Source organism: Eleutherodactylus coqui, chromosome 2, assembly GCF_035609145.1.
Source record: "Eleutherodactylus coqui strain aEleCoq1 chromosome 2, aEleCoq1.hap1, whole genome shotgun sequence".
Taxonomy (NCBI): Eukaryota; Metazoa; Chordata; class Amphibia; order Anura; family Eleutherodactylidae; genus Eleutherodactylus; species Eleutherodactylus coqui.
The window spans coordinates 115,052,652-115,068,577 of record NC_089838.1 but is presented as its reverse complement, the minus strand read 5'-3'; the positions used below and the strand labels follow the sequence as shown (position 1 = coordinate 115,068,577).

Below are 15,926 nucleotides of genomic sequence, written 5' to 3'. Positions count from 1 at the left end.
GTATCTGAACTCTTTAAAACACATGATCCAACAATCCTCATTAAACTACGATCATAGCGTGTGCTAGCGATTTTGAAAATATATGAATGACCTTTTTCATGTAAAGCCCATGATCACTAGAAGTGGACAACTTATTACCCCAGCTGCAAAACCATGTGCTCGGTTGTTTCCACCATTGGCATAGACTTTGAATAAAAAGTCATGGTTCATGTTCAACCACTGCTCCATTCACTCCTCCAAGCCACAGTTATGTGACTGGGGGCGATGAGGAACTCGGTTGCAGTGATTAGTGGAGATCTAGCCGTCATTGGATAGGTGGATTGATGGATTGAGATGGATCACCAATTTCGGCACAGATGCACAAGTTTATTTCATTTGGTATTGGAATATGAAATACAAAGTCCAATAGTTATTCCAGTAAGGGCCCATTATAGATTACAAACACGTTGTAGTATAAATATTTTATAAATCCGCCCCGTGTGAACCCAGCCTTATAGTAATAGATTTACGTAAACCCTCACAGAATAAATGGGGAAAATCAAAATCTTTCACAGAGAAATCTTCAGGCCGCTCTCACACAGGCGATAGTAAAAGCAGGGTGTTTTTACTAGGGCAGAACTGCTTGGTACAGCATTCAGTGTGAGCATTTGCCTGCTTTGTTAGTGCACTTTTAGTGCAGTAACAATGCAGCCAAGCAAGCCAATGACGTCACCACTTTCACTTTCCCCCCCGGGGGCATAGAACGCTGCATTCAAAAATGCGGTAAAACGCTGTACGCAGCGTTCTACCGCATTTTGACAGCATTGAAAACGCTCCCCATTCATTTCAATGGGCAACGCATCGCATATAAAAACGCTGAAACGCAAATAGAATAGACAACGCTTGAAAAACACGGCATTAGAAACGCTGCACTTTAGTGCTTGTCTGAGAAGCCCTATGGAAATGAATAGTGGTTTACTACAGCGTTTAATCAGCACATTGCAAACACACTGTAAAAGCTGACCTAAAACGCCAATGTGAGAGTGGCCTTAGTCAACACTGTTCTGATACATTAAGGGACATGCTTGCTACTAATGTTTTATTTGGCTGATCGTCAAATCCTAATTATAACTTCAATCTGATTCACTTTCTTGTTTTTAAAATAGCATATGCACTTTATCTGCTGATAGGTGATATGTGAATGTCAGAAGATAACATTTATTAGGTTTGTGATCTTGAACCACCAATGAAAAGACTCTACAGAGCACTTGAAGGGATTTTCTGGGACTGTAATAATATTGATAGGCTATCTTTAGGATGAGCCATCCAATATTAAATTTGTGAGGTTGGTGTCTCATCCTCTTCATTATTTAGTAGGTGCAGCTCCATACACTTTATAGTGGACGTGCCTGGTATTGCTGCTCAGTTGCACTCACTGAACTGTGCCTTGTAAACAATGACAGGAATGTTGCACTTGTTGGAGAATTAAGGCCCATTTACACACAGAAAAAAATTGCTCAAAAATCGCTCAAACGACAGTTTAAGTGATAGTTTTGAGTGATCATCTTTGCATAACTCTAAGTAGCTAATTAGCTACTTAAGAGTTGATGCAGGCGGAGCGGGATACTGCTGTGATAGCTCTGAGAACAAAGCAGCAGGATACCAGTTGAAAGAATACTATCAGCACTGCCCGCTGAGAAAATCAGTGTGCGGTGCTGATAACAGTCATCAGTGACTTCTAGCAATAAATGAGTATTGCGCGGACTGTGCACGATGGCTGTGCATTTAGCGCATTTAGGCACAACGATTATCGCTCAAAAGATGGCTTTTCAGTGAATTTTGAGTGATAATCGTTGTGTCTAAATGCGCCTTTACTTCAATTAGTTGATGAGCAGAAGTGCAGAGAGTCTAACCTCTACTGATCTGATACCGTTATATTTCAGGTTTCTACCTTAAGAACCTTACTGTTAGTTTCACTGGTGTTTAAGTACTCTATAATGAATGCTGCCTAACTGTCCTGGATGTAGGAGGCTGTTCTACAGTCCCAGCAAGATGGAATAAAACCTCCACAGTGCCACCTATTGAAAGGCAGCATTCCATCTCCCTCATTTGCATATTACCCAGAGGAGTGTGCATGGCCATTTGAGTCTCCTCACTTAGTTGATAGTATATTTGCTCTCCCTAAGGAGAAAAGATAGCGTTTCTGACCACAGTCTTAGCAGGCATGTCAAATGTCCCCTGGATATAGATACAGTTGAATGAAGTGGTGAAGCAGGATGCCACCAGCTCCTGCTCCACCATTTGACTTGGCACGGGCAGGCATACTGTAGTGATATACCATGCCTGCTGCGCCCTTCTAGCTGTAGACAGCAAAGTTACAAACTGGAGGAGATCCGCTAAGTTATGTCCTCTGTGGGGGCGAGGCTAGATGAGGGATGTTTTAAAGAAAAGGCACTATAGGGGCATTACTGAGTACATTTTTTTCTGTGTGTGGGCACTAACGGGGCATCATACTGTGTAAGTGGCACCACTGGGGCACCTTTTCTGTGTGGGCAACTAAGGATGAATATTTACTATGTAGGGATATCAGCACTAAGAAGGGGCACCAAGGGGACATCATACTATGTTGTGGGCATGACTGGGGTCACCTTTTCTGCATGATGGTATTAAGGAGGAATCTTTACTATGTGAGAGGCATCACTGGGAGTGTCAAGTGTGGTGGGTCACTAATGGGGCTTCTTTACTGTGTGAGGGGCATCGCTATTATGAGGGGGCACTAAGAGTGCATAATACTGTGATGTACACACTAAAGAGGTTCATAATGTGTGGGGGGGCACTAAACCTTACTCCTTTATGGCTTTCTGAAGGTAGGGATGAAAAGACACACAACAAATTGCCAAATTTTGAATGCAAAGATGGGCTGCGTCTTTAAGGGGTTAGAATGCAAATAGATGTAGACTACAGAAGATACAATATAACATTTTCTATAGGAAACCAATAAAATGTATTATAGCTGTGATATGATATGAGTAGTTTATCAATGTAAGATCATTGGGGTACAATCCCATGGGCCTGCAGCCATCAGCAGAATGACATATCACCACCCTCAGCCATGCAGATGAGCAGCTCTGTTCTGGTGACCACTGGTGAACCCCGCACATTGATGCTTCATTTTGGGGCAGAATATAAATATATATTATTTCCTGGAAAATCCCTTTAATATATATGAAATACTAAATTATGAAATCCAAAAGCCAAATATCCTGTTGATAAAAATAACTTAATGAGAAAACAGCATGCAAAGTGACCTACATGGTTGAATATATTCATTTAATTCATTAATCGTGTTAGAAAGCTATATATTTGTTTCCATATAGACAGTGGCACAATTTCTCAACTCCTACACCCGTCTCTTGATTTATGTAATGTATTACTGCATTATTGAGTGTGAACATATCTTAGTCAAGGTTATATAGTAGTCAAAATGTTATAGTCCTTAAATGTAGAGAAATTATACTAAAAAAGGTATTGACTGCATGCCATATAGGCTTAAACAACTACAGCTCTGGTAATGATAGCTGTAAAATACTGAAATCTACAGGAGAACCTTTGCCCCAGGAGATAGATACAAGCAAACGAGTGTAGAGTAATGCATGCAAATAAAAAGTAATAATAGAATAGTGATGGCATAGACTGATAGAAGACAGCATACTTTATATAACTACGGGGTACAAATGGCACTCTTTATGACAACTTTTCAATATGAATAACGCATAATGATATGACTCAACAACTCTTCCAAAATGCTTTATAAAACAGATAATCTCACAATTAGTCCTCTGGCTAACATAATACTGTAAGCCTGTACACTGGTCTAACTATAGGGGATGCAGGGGATGCGGTTGCACCCTGGCCCAAGAGCTTTAGGGGGCCCCTAAGGCCTCTCTTCTCCATATAGGTAGCCTAGTACTATGAATAAAGCATTATAGTTGGGGGCCCTGTTACAGGTTTTGCATTGGGGCCCAGAAGCTTCAAGTTACGCGTCTGAGCCTGTAATATTGTATATGATATATACTTGGCCATTCTTACCTTTGCATCCTTCACAGGTTAGGGCATTGTAATGATAGCCAGAAGCCTTGTCTCCACAAACAACACATAATTCATCTCCTTTTACCCTGCAACCATATGGACTAACCCTACTCTTCTTGGCCATAGGCAAATCCACAATTTCAGTGTCTATAGAAAACAGGCTGTCGGAGGGAATTCGTTTTAGCTCATAAATTCCATTGGTGCACCAGTCTTCGGCTTGTTGTTGGTAATATCCAGAATTAACATGGTATGGTGAAGATGCGAGTGGTTGATGCACTACAGGAAACTGCATCTGGTTGTAAGGAGCAGTATATGAAGGTCCTTGTGAGTCAAAGTCAGGCGAATGACCATGCAGTGAATGAAGGCCTAGCAGAATACAAAATACAGAAAATGTAACAATATATAGTAAACAATATATCAGTCATTCAGGAGAAGGAATATGTTACATTTAAATCAATGTAATTACTTTGAGACAAGTCAGTACCAAAATAAACTGCATTCTGCCCTGTCAATATATTTGACCACCATAAACTACATTATGGGGCTCCAACGTAAGGGAACTGGGAGCCTGGGGAGCTGTGCTTGATATCCGCCAGATCCCCCGTTCTTTTGAATAGCTGGAATGCATGTGTTACAATTACAGATGAGCGAGCATACTCGCTAAGGGCAATTGCTCGAGCGAGCATTGCCCTTAGCGAGTACCTGCCTGCTCGAGGGACAAGGTTCGGGTGCCGGCGTGGGGGAGCGGTGAGTTGCGGCAGTCAGCAGGGGGAAGTGGGGGGGGGGGGAAGAGAGGGAGAGAGAGATCTCCCCTACGTTCCTCCCCGCTCTCCCCCGCAGCTCCCTGCCCGCCGCCGGCACCCGAACCTTTTCTCTTGAGCGGGCAGGTACTCGCTAAGGGCAATGCTCGCTTGAGCAATTGCCCTTAGTGAGTATGCTCGCTCATCACTAGTTACAATCAGATGACAAAAATAATGTAGGCAAAATGGCATGAATGGTACATCATATCTTATTTAGTATATTTAGTTGAGGGAAGAGTCAGAAGCAATGTAAATAATTTTTTTGCTGAACGAGTAGTAGATGCTTAGAACAAACTTCCAGCAGATGTGGTTGGAAAATCAACAATAAATTAATTCAATCATGCCTGGGATAAGCATATATCTATCATAAGAGAAAAATATAAAGGAAATCATGTAGGAACATATTAGATGGATCATGTGGTCCTTTTCTGCCATCACTTTTTTATGTTTCTAGACATTTTGCGTCTCACTAAAACATAGTATTACTCTCTATATTTCCTGATGTATGGTAGAGCAACGGTTTCCAATCTGTGAATTTCTAACTACAACTTCCAGTATCCCCTGAAAGCCGACTTAAGTCTTGAGGTGAAAGAGCATGGTGGAGCTTGTTGTAGTATTTGGAGACCATGCGGCTATTGCCTAATAATACTGTATAAACGCCTACTATACTATAGCTTGTAAAACTGAAATTTATTAGCAGATTGTTTTTTTTCACCCAAATATTAAATTAAACCAAATTTTTGATTATTGAAATATAGTTCCAAAAGTTTGTATATGTACAAGTTGTTTTGGAATGATAGCTGTTATGTAACGGGAACAACATGTCCTCTTTCAGGTGAGACTTGGAAATACAAAGGGTTAGGGTCTTGAATAGAGATGGACAACCCTAAGCTATAGCCCCCAGAATAGTGACAACTTCCCTGCTTCTTTTTTTGTACTGAGGAAACAGTAGTTATTTTACAGGGTGATGCAGATTCAGGACCATTTAGAATACTTTCTGAACAAAAAGAGATACAAAAAGGAAATTTTGGAGAACATTTAGATGGGATAGGGAAAATGTTTTTGCATTATGGTGGTGCGTGTCAGCCATTTTGGTGGTAGCCATCTTGGATTCAAATCAAGAAATGGAAAGGGGGCTATGGGATACATGCTTTAAAGGTGAAATTTCATCAGAAATTGATTGGTGCAGTCAATTTTGCAGTACCAGCAACCATTTTCAAATGATGGATTATGTCATTTTGATTATTAATAAAGGTATGTTGAATTATGTGGTATGGAACACACTAAGCACATGACTTTTCAGGCACCAGAAGATGCCGTTAACAATCCAGGACAGAATTGAGTTCATCCTGATGGTTGATAACAGAAGTACACATGAGATAGCTAGGGCTTCCAATCAAGAACACTCAGGAAGACAGCCAGTGAGTGCATGAACAGTTGGGAAGCGGATTCAGTAGTCCGGGGAAACTTGTAGTGTCTAGGACAAATTGAGATCTGGTGGTCTGAGTAGTGTTTCCAAATATTAGGTGTTGACAGCTTTGCTAGCTGTTTGAGTCCACATCAAAGCATGAGGAGACTGTCATCGGAGCATGGTGTAAGATAACCAACTGTCATAACAATCTTCAAGACACACAAGTGGCGCCCCCTGTAGGTGCAGGAGTAGTTGTGTGAACATGACCCCGACAGACACTTGGAATTCTGTCAGTGGGCATTACAAGTGAGTGAACAAGAGCACAATTCACCACTTCTGACTTGTTTAGTGATGAGGCAGACTTTTTTGTTAATAGGAAGGTTAATAAGCAATTACACCGACACTGGAGAGTTCCCTGAACTTGTGAGTCAGTTTCCTGACAGCTTGTCTCACTGGCTGTCTTTAGTTCTTGATTGAAAACCCTTTATGTATTATTAATCAATGTGTTTTTAAGAATTCTAGAGGACAGTTTTCATACAGTATATATTAAAAGACCTTCAATTATGTGACCTAGGTCCTACTCAATGTCTTGCATTATAGAACTCTTATGCTTTCTGAGTATCTACTGCATATTTTGCTATACATGTAATAAAATAATTTCCACACCCATATTGCAGAGCATCTATCTCTAATTTTTTTATAAGACAGCATGGTCTACAAGAATACATGTAAAACAAGGCCTACCTTTTGTCTTGCTTATTCTCAATGTTTCCATTGTAGACTATAGTTTACAGTACAGGTCTTCTAAATACAGTGATTGTTGCCCTTGCATTCTATATTACACTGAAAATGAGTTTCCTTCTACATCCCACATGCTAAGGTGTGACTGAACAGAGGTTAAATGTAGATTACTCATTAACCCACTTGAACTGCAGCAAATCATAAATGCTTAAGTCTACTGATTTAAAGTAGCAGAACTTTAAGGACTTTATTTCCGGTGTTTTAACAGCATTCCCATTCAAAGATATAGAATTTTGCTCCTTCAGAGAACATATTAGAAATGTTGAGGCAAATCAGTTTAACGAGTTGTTTTTTTTGGGGGGGTGGGGGGTTGGGGGAGTTAGCAAGGGGTATGGGAATAAGGGATGACTTACCTAGTAGCTGCCTATAGCGCTGTACTTGGTTACACAATAGGACTGGTTTATTCTCAGTGGTTTGCCCTGGTCACTTTCTTATTCCAAGGGTATGTTGATAGGGTCAGGATCTGCATTGGGCAAATCTGTTGTGGATTTTGAAGATAATCTGTGGCAAAACTCCATAGCTGGAACTTAAATTTCCTATATGGATTGGCATGTGGATCAGCTCCATTGAAGTTCAACTGAGCTATTTTACAGCTTTCGGTTATAGGCATCACAATGAATTGCGAATTAATGAATGCAAAATGGCATGTTAATGGGACTTTTTCTGCCTAAAGGTCTTAGAGGCCTGCACCAACTTTTTTTCACAATGTTGCCAGTAGTCTGACTTCATTAGATCTCCCAAAGTTAATCCATCAGGAATTGTTATGTGTTATTACTGGTCACTGAATTATACCCACCCTGTTTCCCTGAAAATAAGACCTACCCTGAAAATTAGCCCTTGTCAGATTTTTCGGGAGGCTTGAAATATAAGCCCTACCCTGAAAATGAACCCTAGCTACACTTAACTACAAAACAAAAATATTTAGCTGGCAGGCTCAGTCCAGGTCCCTCCCACTCCTCTTCATAGCGCCAGCTTGCACGCTTTTCACAGTCATCTGCACTTGTAAAACATCACTTCCTGGTTATGGGATTCATAAATCCTGCTTCCAGGAAGCGATGACTGGGATTGGTTCATAGACCGCTGCTCAGCCATTCATTGCAGCGCTGGATGAACCAATATTATGGCTGTGATTGGTTCATTCAGCGCTGCATTGATTGGCTGAACAGCAGTCGAGCAGCAAATCAACAGCCATCTTGTTGTGGAGGTGGGATTTATGATTTGGCTGGCTGTGGGTCACAGTCAGTTTATAAATACCGCCTCTATAATGCTATGGCTGTTGATTGGCTGAGCAGTGGTCAAAGAACCAATCAATGGAGTGCTGGATGAACCAATCCCAGACATCGCATTGGTTCATCGAGCGCTGCATTGATTGGCTGAGCAGCGGTTGAAGAACTAATCAACAGCCATCACATTGTGTAGGTGGGATTTAAGAATCCTGTAACTAGAAAGTGATGTTATATAAGCATGAGGACTGCAGGAAGCGCGCGCCAGAGCAATGAAGAGGAGTGGGAGGTACTTGGACCCGCACTGAGCCTGCTTGGTAAGTATAATAAGACAGCCCCCAAAAATAAGACCCAGTGCCTCTTTGGGGGCAAAAAAAAATAATATAAGGCAGGGTCTTTTTTATTTTTGGGGAAACACGGTATTTAATTTGGCTATTGAGTGCTAAAAGAACTGTACACTACAACATTTTGAAAACAAAAACAGCTGTACCCTGCAAATATACATAGATATCTGTACCTCTCTACACCTACTCAACTTCTCCTTTCCATAAATTTCAGTGCTTAAAAACAGCAGACAAGAAAAAGAAAAAAACTTTATTTTAGAGGGGTGAATGTGGCACCACCTTCGGACATCAATTACTGAACTTGGATGATTGTCAAAAGGTTCTGAATTTATTAAATAAAGCCGACATGTAAATGCATTTCGAGGTACACAGACCTCTTACACAGTACTTGTTGGGGACACAAGTGTGCATAACTGACGTGTATTTTACCAAGAATTCTTTCAGCACTGAAAACTGTGAAAATGGTTCCAAAAGAATTAAGTACAACTTTAGATTTGTTCCATTTTGCCTGAGGAAGAACCCTGAGAGGTTTGAAAGCTCGCTATAACATCATGTATTTTTGTTAGCCATTGAAAGGTATCATATCCATAAGATTGCTTGGTTTCACACTTTGCTCTACTGGCTAACAGGGTACTAAACTTTTTTCATGAAATGCTGTTAATGTATTCATATCAATAGTCTGACATATAGACATATATTACTGAGAATCTCTGGGATGCATAATTTTCCAATATGTTTTTTTTATAAATTGTCCAAAAAAAGTAAATTTTGGGCTAATGACCCTGGTTAGAGGTCAGTAATTATGAGTATATGATACAATTCTCAAATTTGTTTTGGAAGAGAACATTTTTTCAGAACACAAGCAGGCTCGTCTTAGTATGGATTTGTATGGGAGGTCAGAGCAAACAACTGTCGCATTGTTCCAACAGCCATCTAGTAGTGTTTCCAAGTAGTGTTTCCCAAACTCCAGCCTTCATGACCTCCAAGAGGCCATGATTTGAGGATATCCTATAGAGAGGACACCTGTGGCAATGTCCGAGGCACTGACAATTATTACATCACCTGCACAATACTGAGGAAATCCTGAAAACATGACCTGTTAAGGAGTTGGGAGGACTGCAGTTTGGAAAACACTGATCTAAAGAGTGTGGCAAACTTCACGCTATGGGAGACAGGAATGTTTCTTTAAATAAGCAACATAACAGTAACAATCATTCACACATACTTTATATATGGCTTTCGGTGCTCTTGTAGAAGCTATCATAAGATACAGACTAAAAGGGGCAGTAGCTCTGTCAGTTGCAGGAAGTTCGTCAGACCTAAATTATATAACTTTGCCAGCTGTGACTCATTGGTCATTTCCTGTTGTTTGCTTGTGTTGCAATACTTTGCAATCTGTAAGGTATTTGTAAGGCTTGAATTTAGTAATTAAATAGTATAGTGGTGAAAAGAAACTTGAATAAATGAAAGTATTTGGGTCATAGTTTTCTGCCTTTAACCCCATCGCAACGGCCCTATAGTGTTTTTACATCCTGCAGATGCAGGATGTGTATGAAGGGCGATCTCAGGGCGACCACCCTTCATACATCCCGGGTATCAACTGTTTCTTACAGCTGACACCCAGTGGCAACAGCTGCAATGAGCCACACGGCTCATTAGGGGTGTTAACCTTTCAAACATTCATACGGCTCCCTGTGATCTGATCGCGGGGGGCTATTTAAGTCCCCCAAATGTCCCCCCACGATCAGATCACAGGGAGCCGTATGAATGTCATGGCAGCCGCAGGCCTTCTGAAAGGACCCAGGGCTGTCATGGCAGAATGCCTATCCAGCCATTCCCCTGGGGTGGCTTGACAGACTGCCTGTCAGATCGCAGTATGATGTAATGCTATGACATAACATCATACTGCAGGAGCAATCAAAGCATCGGAAGTTGTAATCCCCTAGGGGGACTAAAAAAATAAGTAAAAACAAGATTAATAAAGTTTCATTAATTGCAAAAAAAGCAATAAAAGCTTAACTCATCCCCCTTTTGCCATATTTGTAAAAAAAGATTCTAAATCATAAAACAAAAATACATATTTGGTATTGCCTTGTCCGTAAAAGTCCTATCTATCAAAATACTGCATAATTTACCCCATATGATGAACGTCGTCAGAAAAGAAGTCTCCAAGTAAAAATCCAATAAAAAAGCGATCAAAAAAGTCATATGTATTCCAAAATGGTTCCAACACAAACTACAGGATGACCCGCAAAAAATGAGCCCTCGCATAACGATGTTGACGAAAAAAATTTAAAAGCTATTGCGCACAGAGGATGGTGCAGAAAATAATTTTAAAACATTAAGGCCTCATGTCCACGGGGAAAATCAGGCCCGCTGCAGATTCTCCATGCAGAATCCCGCAGCAGGTCCCTCCTTTCCCGCGGACATGAGGCCTAAAAAGAAGAATTACTTACCTGTCCGGACGCTGCGGATCTGCCCTCCATCGCGTCCGGATCTTCTTTCTTCGGCCCGGTGGATGTGCTCGGAACGCCGGCAGTGTGCTGTGCACACTATTTTTTTTTTAACTCCTGCTCTCCCGCGCCGGAGAGCAGAAATTTAGCTGCGGGTGTGCCGCGGATCTGGACTGCTTCCATAGGCTTCAATAGAAGCCTGCGGTAGCTGTCCCCGCGGGAGACCCACACTAAAATAAAGCATGCTGCAGGTTTTTTCCCGCACACGCAATCCGCACCTCAGGGGAAAATGACATCCGCAGGTATTTAACTACCTGCAGGTGTCCAATGCATCCCTATGGGGCACGGATTACACATGTGGGAGAAACGCTGCAGATTAAAAATGTTATTTTGACGTGGACATGAGGCCTAAATATCTTTGGGAAAAAAATCGAAGCAGTACAGCAAAAAAAATATATATGTTTGGTATCGTAGTAATTGTAATGACCCATAGAACAAAGTTATCATGTCATTTTTGTTGCAGTTTGTGTGCCGTAAAAACAAAACACGCCAAAATATGGTGTATTTTCATTTTTTTACCATTTCTCAGTTTTTCAGTACATTATATGGTACATTAAATAGTACCATTGAAAAATACAACTCGTCCTGCAAAAAACAAGCCCTCATACAGCGACGTCGATGGATAAATAAAGGAGTTATGATTTTTTAAAAGGGGGGAGGATAAAACGAAAATAGAAATAAACAAGCTCCGTCACTAAGGGGTTAACTCATCCACAGTCCTTCTAAAGTGCTGGCCACTAGGGGCCTCCCTTCCTCCTAACCTGCTGTCCACTGCCTGCTGTTAAAAAGAAGAAGAGGAAGGAAATTAGTCATTGTGGTAATTGTATTCTAACAATGAGGATGCCTGTTGGAGCTAATGGTTATCTGCTGTAATTTATTCATGTCTACATTCCTCAGTCTTGCTGTACACTGTCCTACATGATGTTATGTCTCTGTGTGTGTTACAGACATAGAGCATAGTTTGCAATTCTCAACAGTCTATAGAACACTGCACAGCAGCCAGGTTCCTCTCACCAGTTCTGAGAGAATTGAGAATTAGATGTATACCCTGCAGAGGAGTACAATGGGGAAAATGTTGAATACAATTCATATAATGGTCAGAAATGGTGTTATTCCTCATGTACACATATGGCAGCTTATTCTGAAAAATATAGGTACCCTTTTAAGCAATAGAATGCACAGCATCTGCTAACTATCAGAAATATCTCTATAATGGGCATGGGTCAGCCTCATAAAGGGCCGTACAGTAAACAATGAATACATGTTTGGGTCTTCTTCTTGTCTCTGAAAAAGAATACATATTTCCCTTACAGGGATGTATCACGCAAATATTAAATTGCATTATGCGCCAAATACTTTACATGAAATTATAACTGCTACACTAGTAATAAAAGGTTAAGCTAGAAAGTTGTGTTTAGACAGCAGTATTTTTGGTTTGTGTAGCTACACAGTCGTAGCTTGTATAAAATTGTTTTATTTGAGACTCCATGGTGGTCAACTCAAAACATTAACTGGTTGTGCTTTGCAGGGGCTCTTATAGCATTGAACTGTTACTGAAGCAATGCTGCCACTAAAATCTGCATTCACCAGAATAGAAGTGACTTACATTAATCCACAAAGTAGCAATGACGGGTGTCTATTAGAGATGAGCGAGTATACTCGCTAAGGCACATTACGTGAGCGAGTAGTGCCTTAGCCGAGTATCTCCCCGCTCGTCTCTAAAGATTCGGGGGCCGGCGCGGGTGACAGGTGAGTTGCGTCGGGGACCCGGGGGGAGGTGGGGGGGAGAGAGGGAGAGAGAGATCTCCCCTCCATTCCTCCCCACTCTGCCCCGCCGCTACCCGCCCCCCGCCGGCCCCCGAATCTTTAGAGACGAGCGGGGAGATACTCGGCTAAGGCACTACTCGCTCGAGTAATGTGCCTTAGCGAGTGTACTCGCTCATCTCTAGTGTCTATCCATTACCAAAAATCATTTTCTCTAATTATCAATGTGGACTTACCAACAAATTGCTGACTATCTAAGAGCGAAATCCCTGTGTCCACTGGATGATGGCAGTATCCCGCAATATCAATTTCTGATTCCATACAGAATTATGTTTGTATTTCCGTTTTTTCTTCTTTTCAGATAGATTTCAGACACAGTCCTTAACACATGAAGCTGAAGAGTGAAAGAGATGTTTAAAGGTGCAGTCATTTTCTTTCATTAGTCCATTAAACAACACTGTTATTTTTTTAGTTAACCTTCATTTCCCCTTGTAGTTTATTATTTTCATTTTATAGTAATCAATTGGATAGAATGACAGTGTTTACAGTATGTTAATAATCTAGTCCTCAGAAAGAAAACAATAACGCTCTGCCTATAGAATTAAAGAGATTTCTGGTTTCATCACTTTGTTCTAGTAGAGAAAAACTGGCTTTTAGTCAAGGTCATAGGTCTGTATATTACTGCTGATTGTAGCACACATTGAAGTATTTATGGAGTTGCCCGCAGACAAAGATGGAATTTATTTGCTTACTACCATTTTCCTATTGACTTTCAAGAAAGTTGACTTTCTACTTATTGACTTCCTACTTGCTATGGACCACCTACTTTCTAGAAAGTTTCTAATTTAAGTGAAATGGTATCGGTCTTTTGAGTTCTGATTGCATAGATATTTGATCAGCTGCTCCATTTTGAACTCTCATTTATAGTGTGGTGATCTTGAAATAAAACAATTAATTTGCAGGTCAAAGATAAAAGTAATGTTAGGCCACAGTCACATGGTCAGGATTTTCACTGGGGAAATCTGTCATGGATATTGAAAATATTCTGAATCAGAAATCCACATCTAAGTATTAGATTTCTGCTGCGGGTTGGCAGATAGATGCGCACTCAGATAATTTCTAATGTAGTTCAATGAAGCTAAACTGTGGCTTTTCACATGGAATCCTTGTCAATAAAGAATATGCTGCGCATTTGTAAACCTGCAGCGCTTTCATTCCATATGGATTTTTTCTGAAGCATAAACTATAATATTCATATGATTGCTAGAAGAATCCAAGGGAATCCTGATATGGTTTGGCATTAGAATCCACAACCATATCCTAATAGAATTTATGACATGTGAACATGTCCTTACATTCCAGCTCTCATTTTTCTGAAATAAAAGCAATTGCCACATAATTAACTTTCAGTTAGATTTATGTAGGAGGGGGGAGCAATACTTCTCTCCCCTCTTACTAATGTAGCGGCTCCCAGCCACTCTGACAAGTGGCCACTTTGGCTGCACTAAGCTCCACCACCGTGTCAAACAAGGCAAGGGAAAGCAGATGAGAGCTGAACCAGCCGTGCGCCACAATCGGGTACATGCCAAAAGTATTTAGGAGCTTGAAGTGCCAGGAAGTGCAGGGCTTGTGAGCGCTGCAGAGTGGGCCCCTCCTTCCAAGTCCTGAACATTGTCGACACGACAGGCAGTCCTATAAAAAGATATGAATGTCCCCCAGAGGTCTTATATGACGTCATGTGGGACATAGATAGTTAAAAGAATAGTTACATAAATAAAACAAAATTATAGAATAAAACAACAATATATACATAAAAAAAAGAACCCAAAGCTGACGCCAACCAGAACCGTTGCTACATGTGCCCTGTATTTCAAAAGCATACATATTATATATCAAAATGTCTGAAACGAAATGAGGAACCCGTTCCGATACTTTAGTTTAGTGTAAATATACAAGTCAAAAAAAAAACTAGAAATGTTAAAAAAAAATAATTTTTTTAGCTTCTTACCCCAAATAAAACTAAAAATCGGAAAAAAAGTCAGTGAAAAAGATATTTTTTAAAATCGCCCTATATGTCACGGGAAAAAAAACACAGCAAAAATAATTTTGGTAGCTAAAGGAAAAATAATAGGGCAGTAAAACTACCACATGGGTTAAATCCCTAAAAAGTGTCTTTAAGCTACAAAACAGCCTGGTCCTTAAGGGGTTAAAACACTATGGGGCTTATTTACTATCCAAAACACGAGTTTTCTGGCACAAAATATGCCATAAAACTGTCTTACACGCTCGGTACCACATCTACTTTGTGTTCTAGACACTTTCGGACAGTTTCTCCAAATTGTCCAGAAAAAGACAGAGGCTTAAATTGCACCAAAATCTGCACCAAATTGTCAAAATTACACCAAAGTTTTGCCACAATTTTTGGAGTAAACTAAGCTAACTACTAGGTTGTCTAAATTTAGATTAGACAATCTTAAATTCAACATTTTTGTCATTCAGCATGGCCACTATGATAAATCTGGCACATTCTTTAGTCTACGTTTGCACTGTCTAAGATTTAAACAGTATTAGTAAGTAAGCTCCTGTGTGTGAAACCACTCTTGAAATGTAAACTCCACTTCAGGATACAATAGGATGCTGGAAAATTAATTGATTTATGGGTCTCATGTATAATATTTGTAAAAAAAAAAAAGTGCTATGAATGTGTTCCATATTTCCAGAACAGTTCAAATAATGAAAGAATGATCTGATTGGTAATACATTAATATGAGCGGCTACTTCCGTTTTTGTCTGTACTTGTTTTTATGCATGAGGCCCTATATCCTTGGACTATATTTTAAGAATGTTAATTCCTCTCACATCGGCAGCCATACAGAAAGGTTCTGTTAATGTCACAGCATATCTGAGTGACCCTTGATCACAAACATTGAAAGTGAATCTACAATGATAAACTAAACACAAAAAACATCAGTACAGTGAAAACACTAATAAACCTATTGATT

General features: G+C 40.2%; 1 protein-coding gene across 1 annotated transcript in view; it reads right to left on the bottom strand.

The window, feature by feature from the left end:
• Positions 1 to 13,245, bottom strand: part of NR1H4 (nuclear receptor subfamily 1 group H member 4) — a 62,265-nt gene extending 49,020 nt beyond the window's left edge. Inside the window, exons 1-2 of the mRNA XM_066591395.1 lie at positions 13,161 to 13,245; positions 4,069 to 4,434 (exon numbers count right to left, since the gene is read on the bottom strand). Of these exons, the coding sequence (XP_066447492.1) occupies positions 4,069 to 4,434; positions 13,161 to 13,245 (451 nt within the window). The remainder of the gene's footprint in view (positions 1 to 4,068; positions 4,435 to 13,160) is intronic.
• Between the last annotated feature and the right edge of the window lie 2,681 nt (positions 13,246 to 15,926).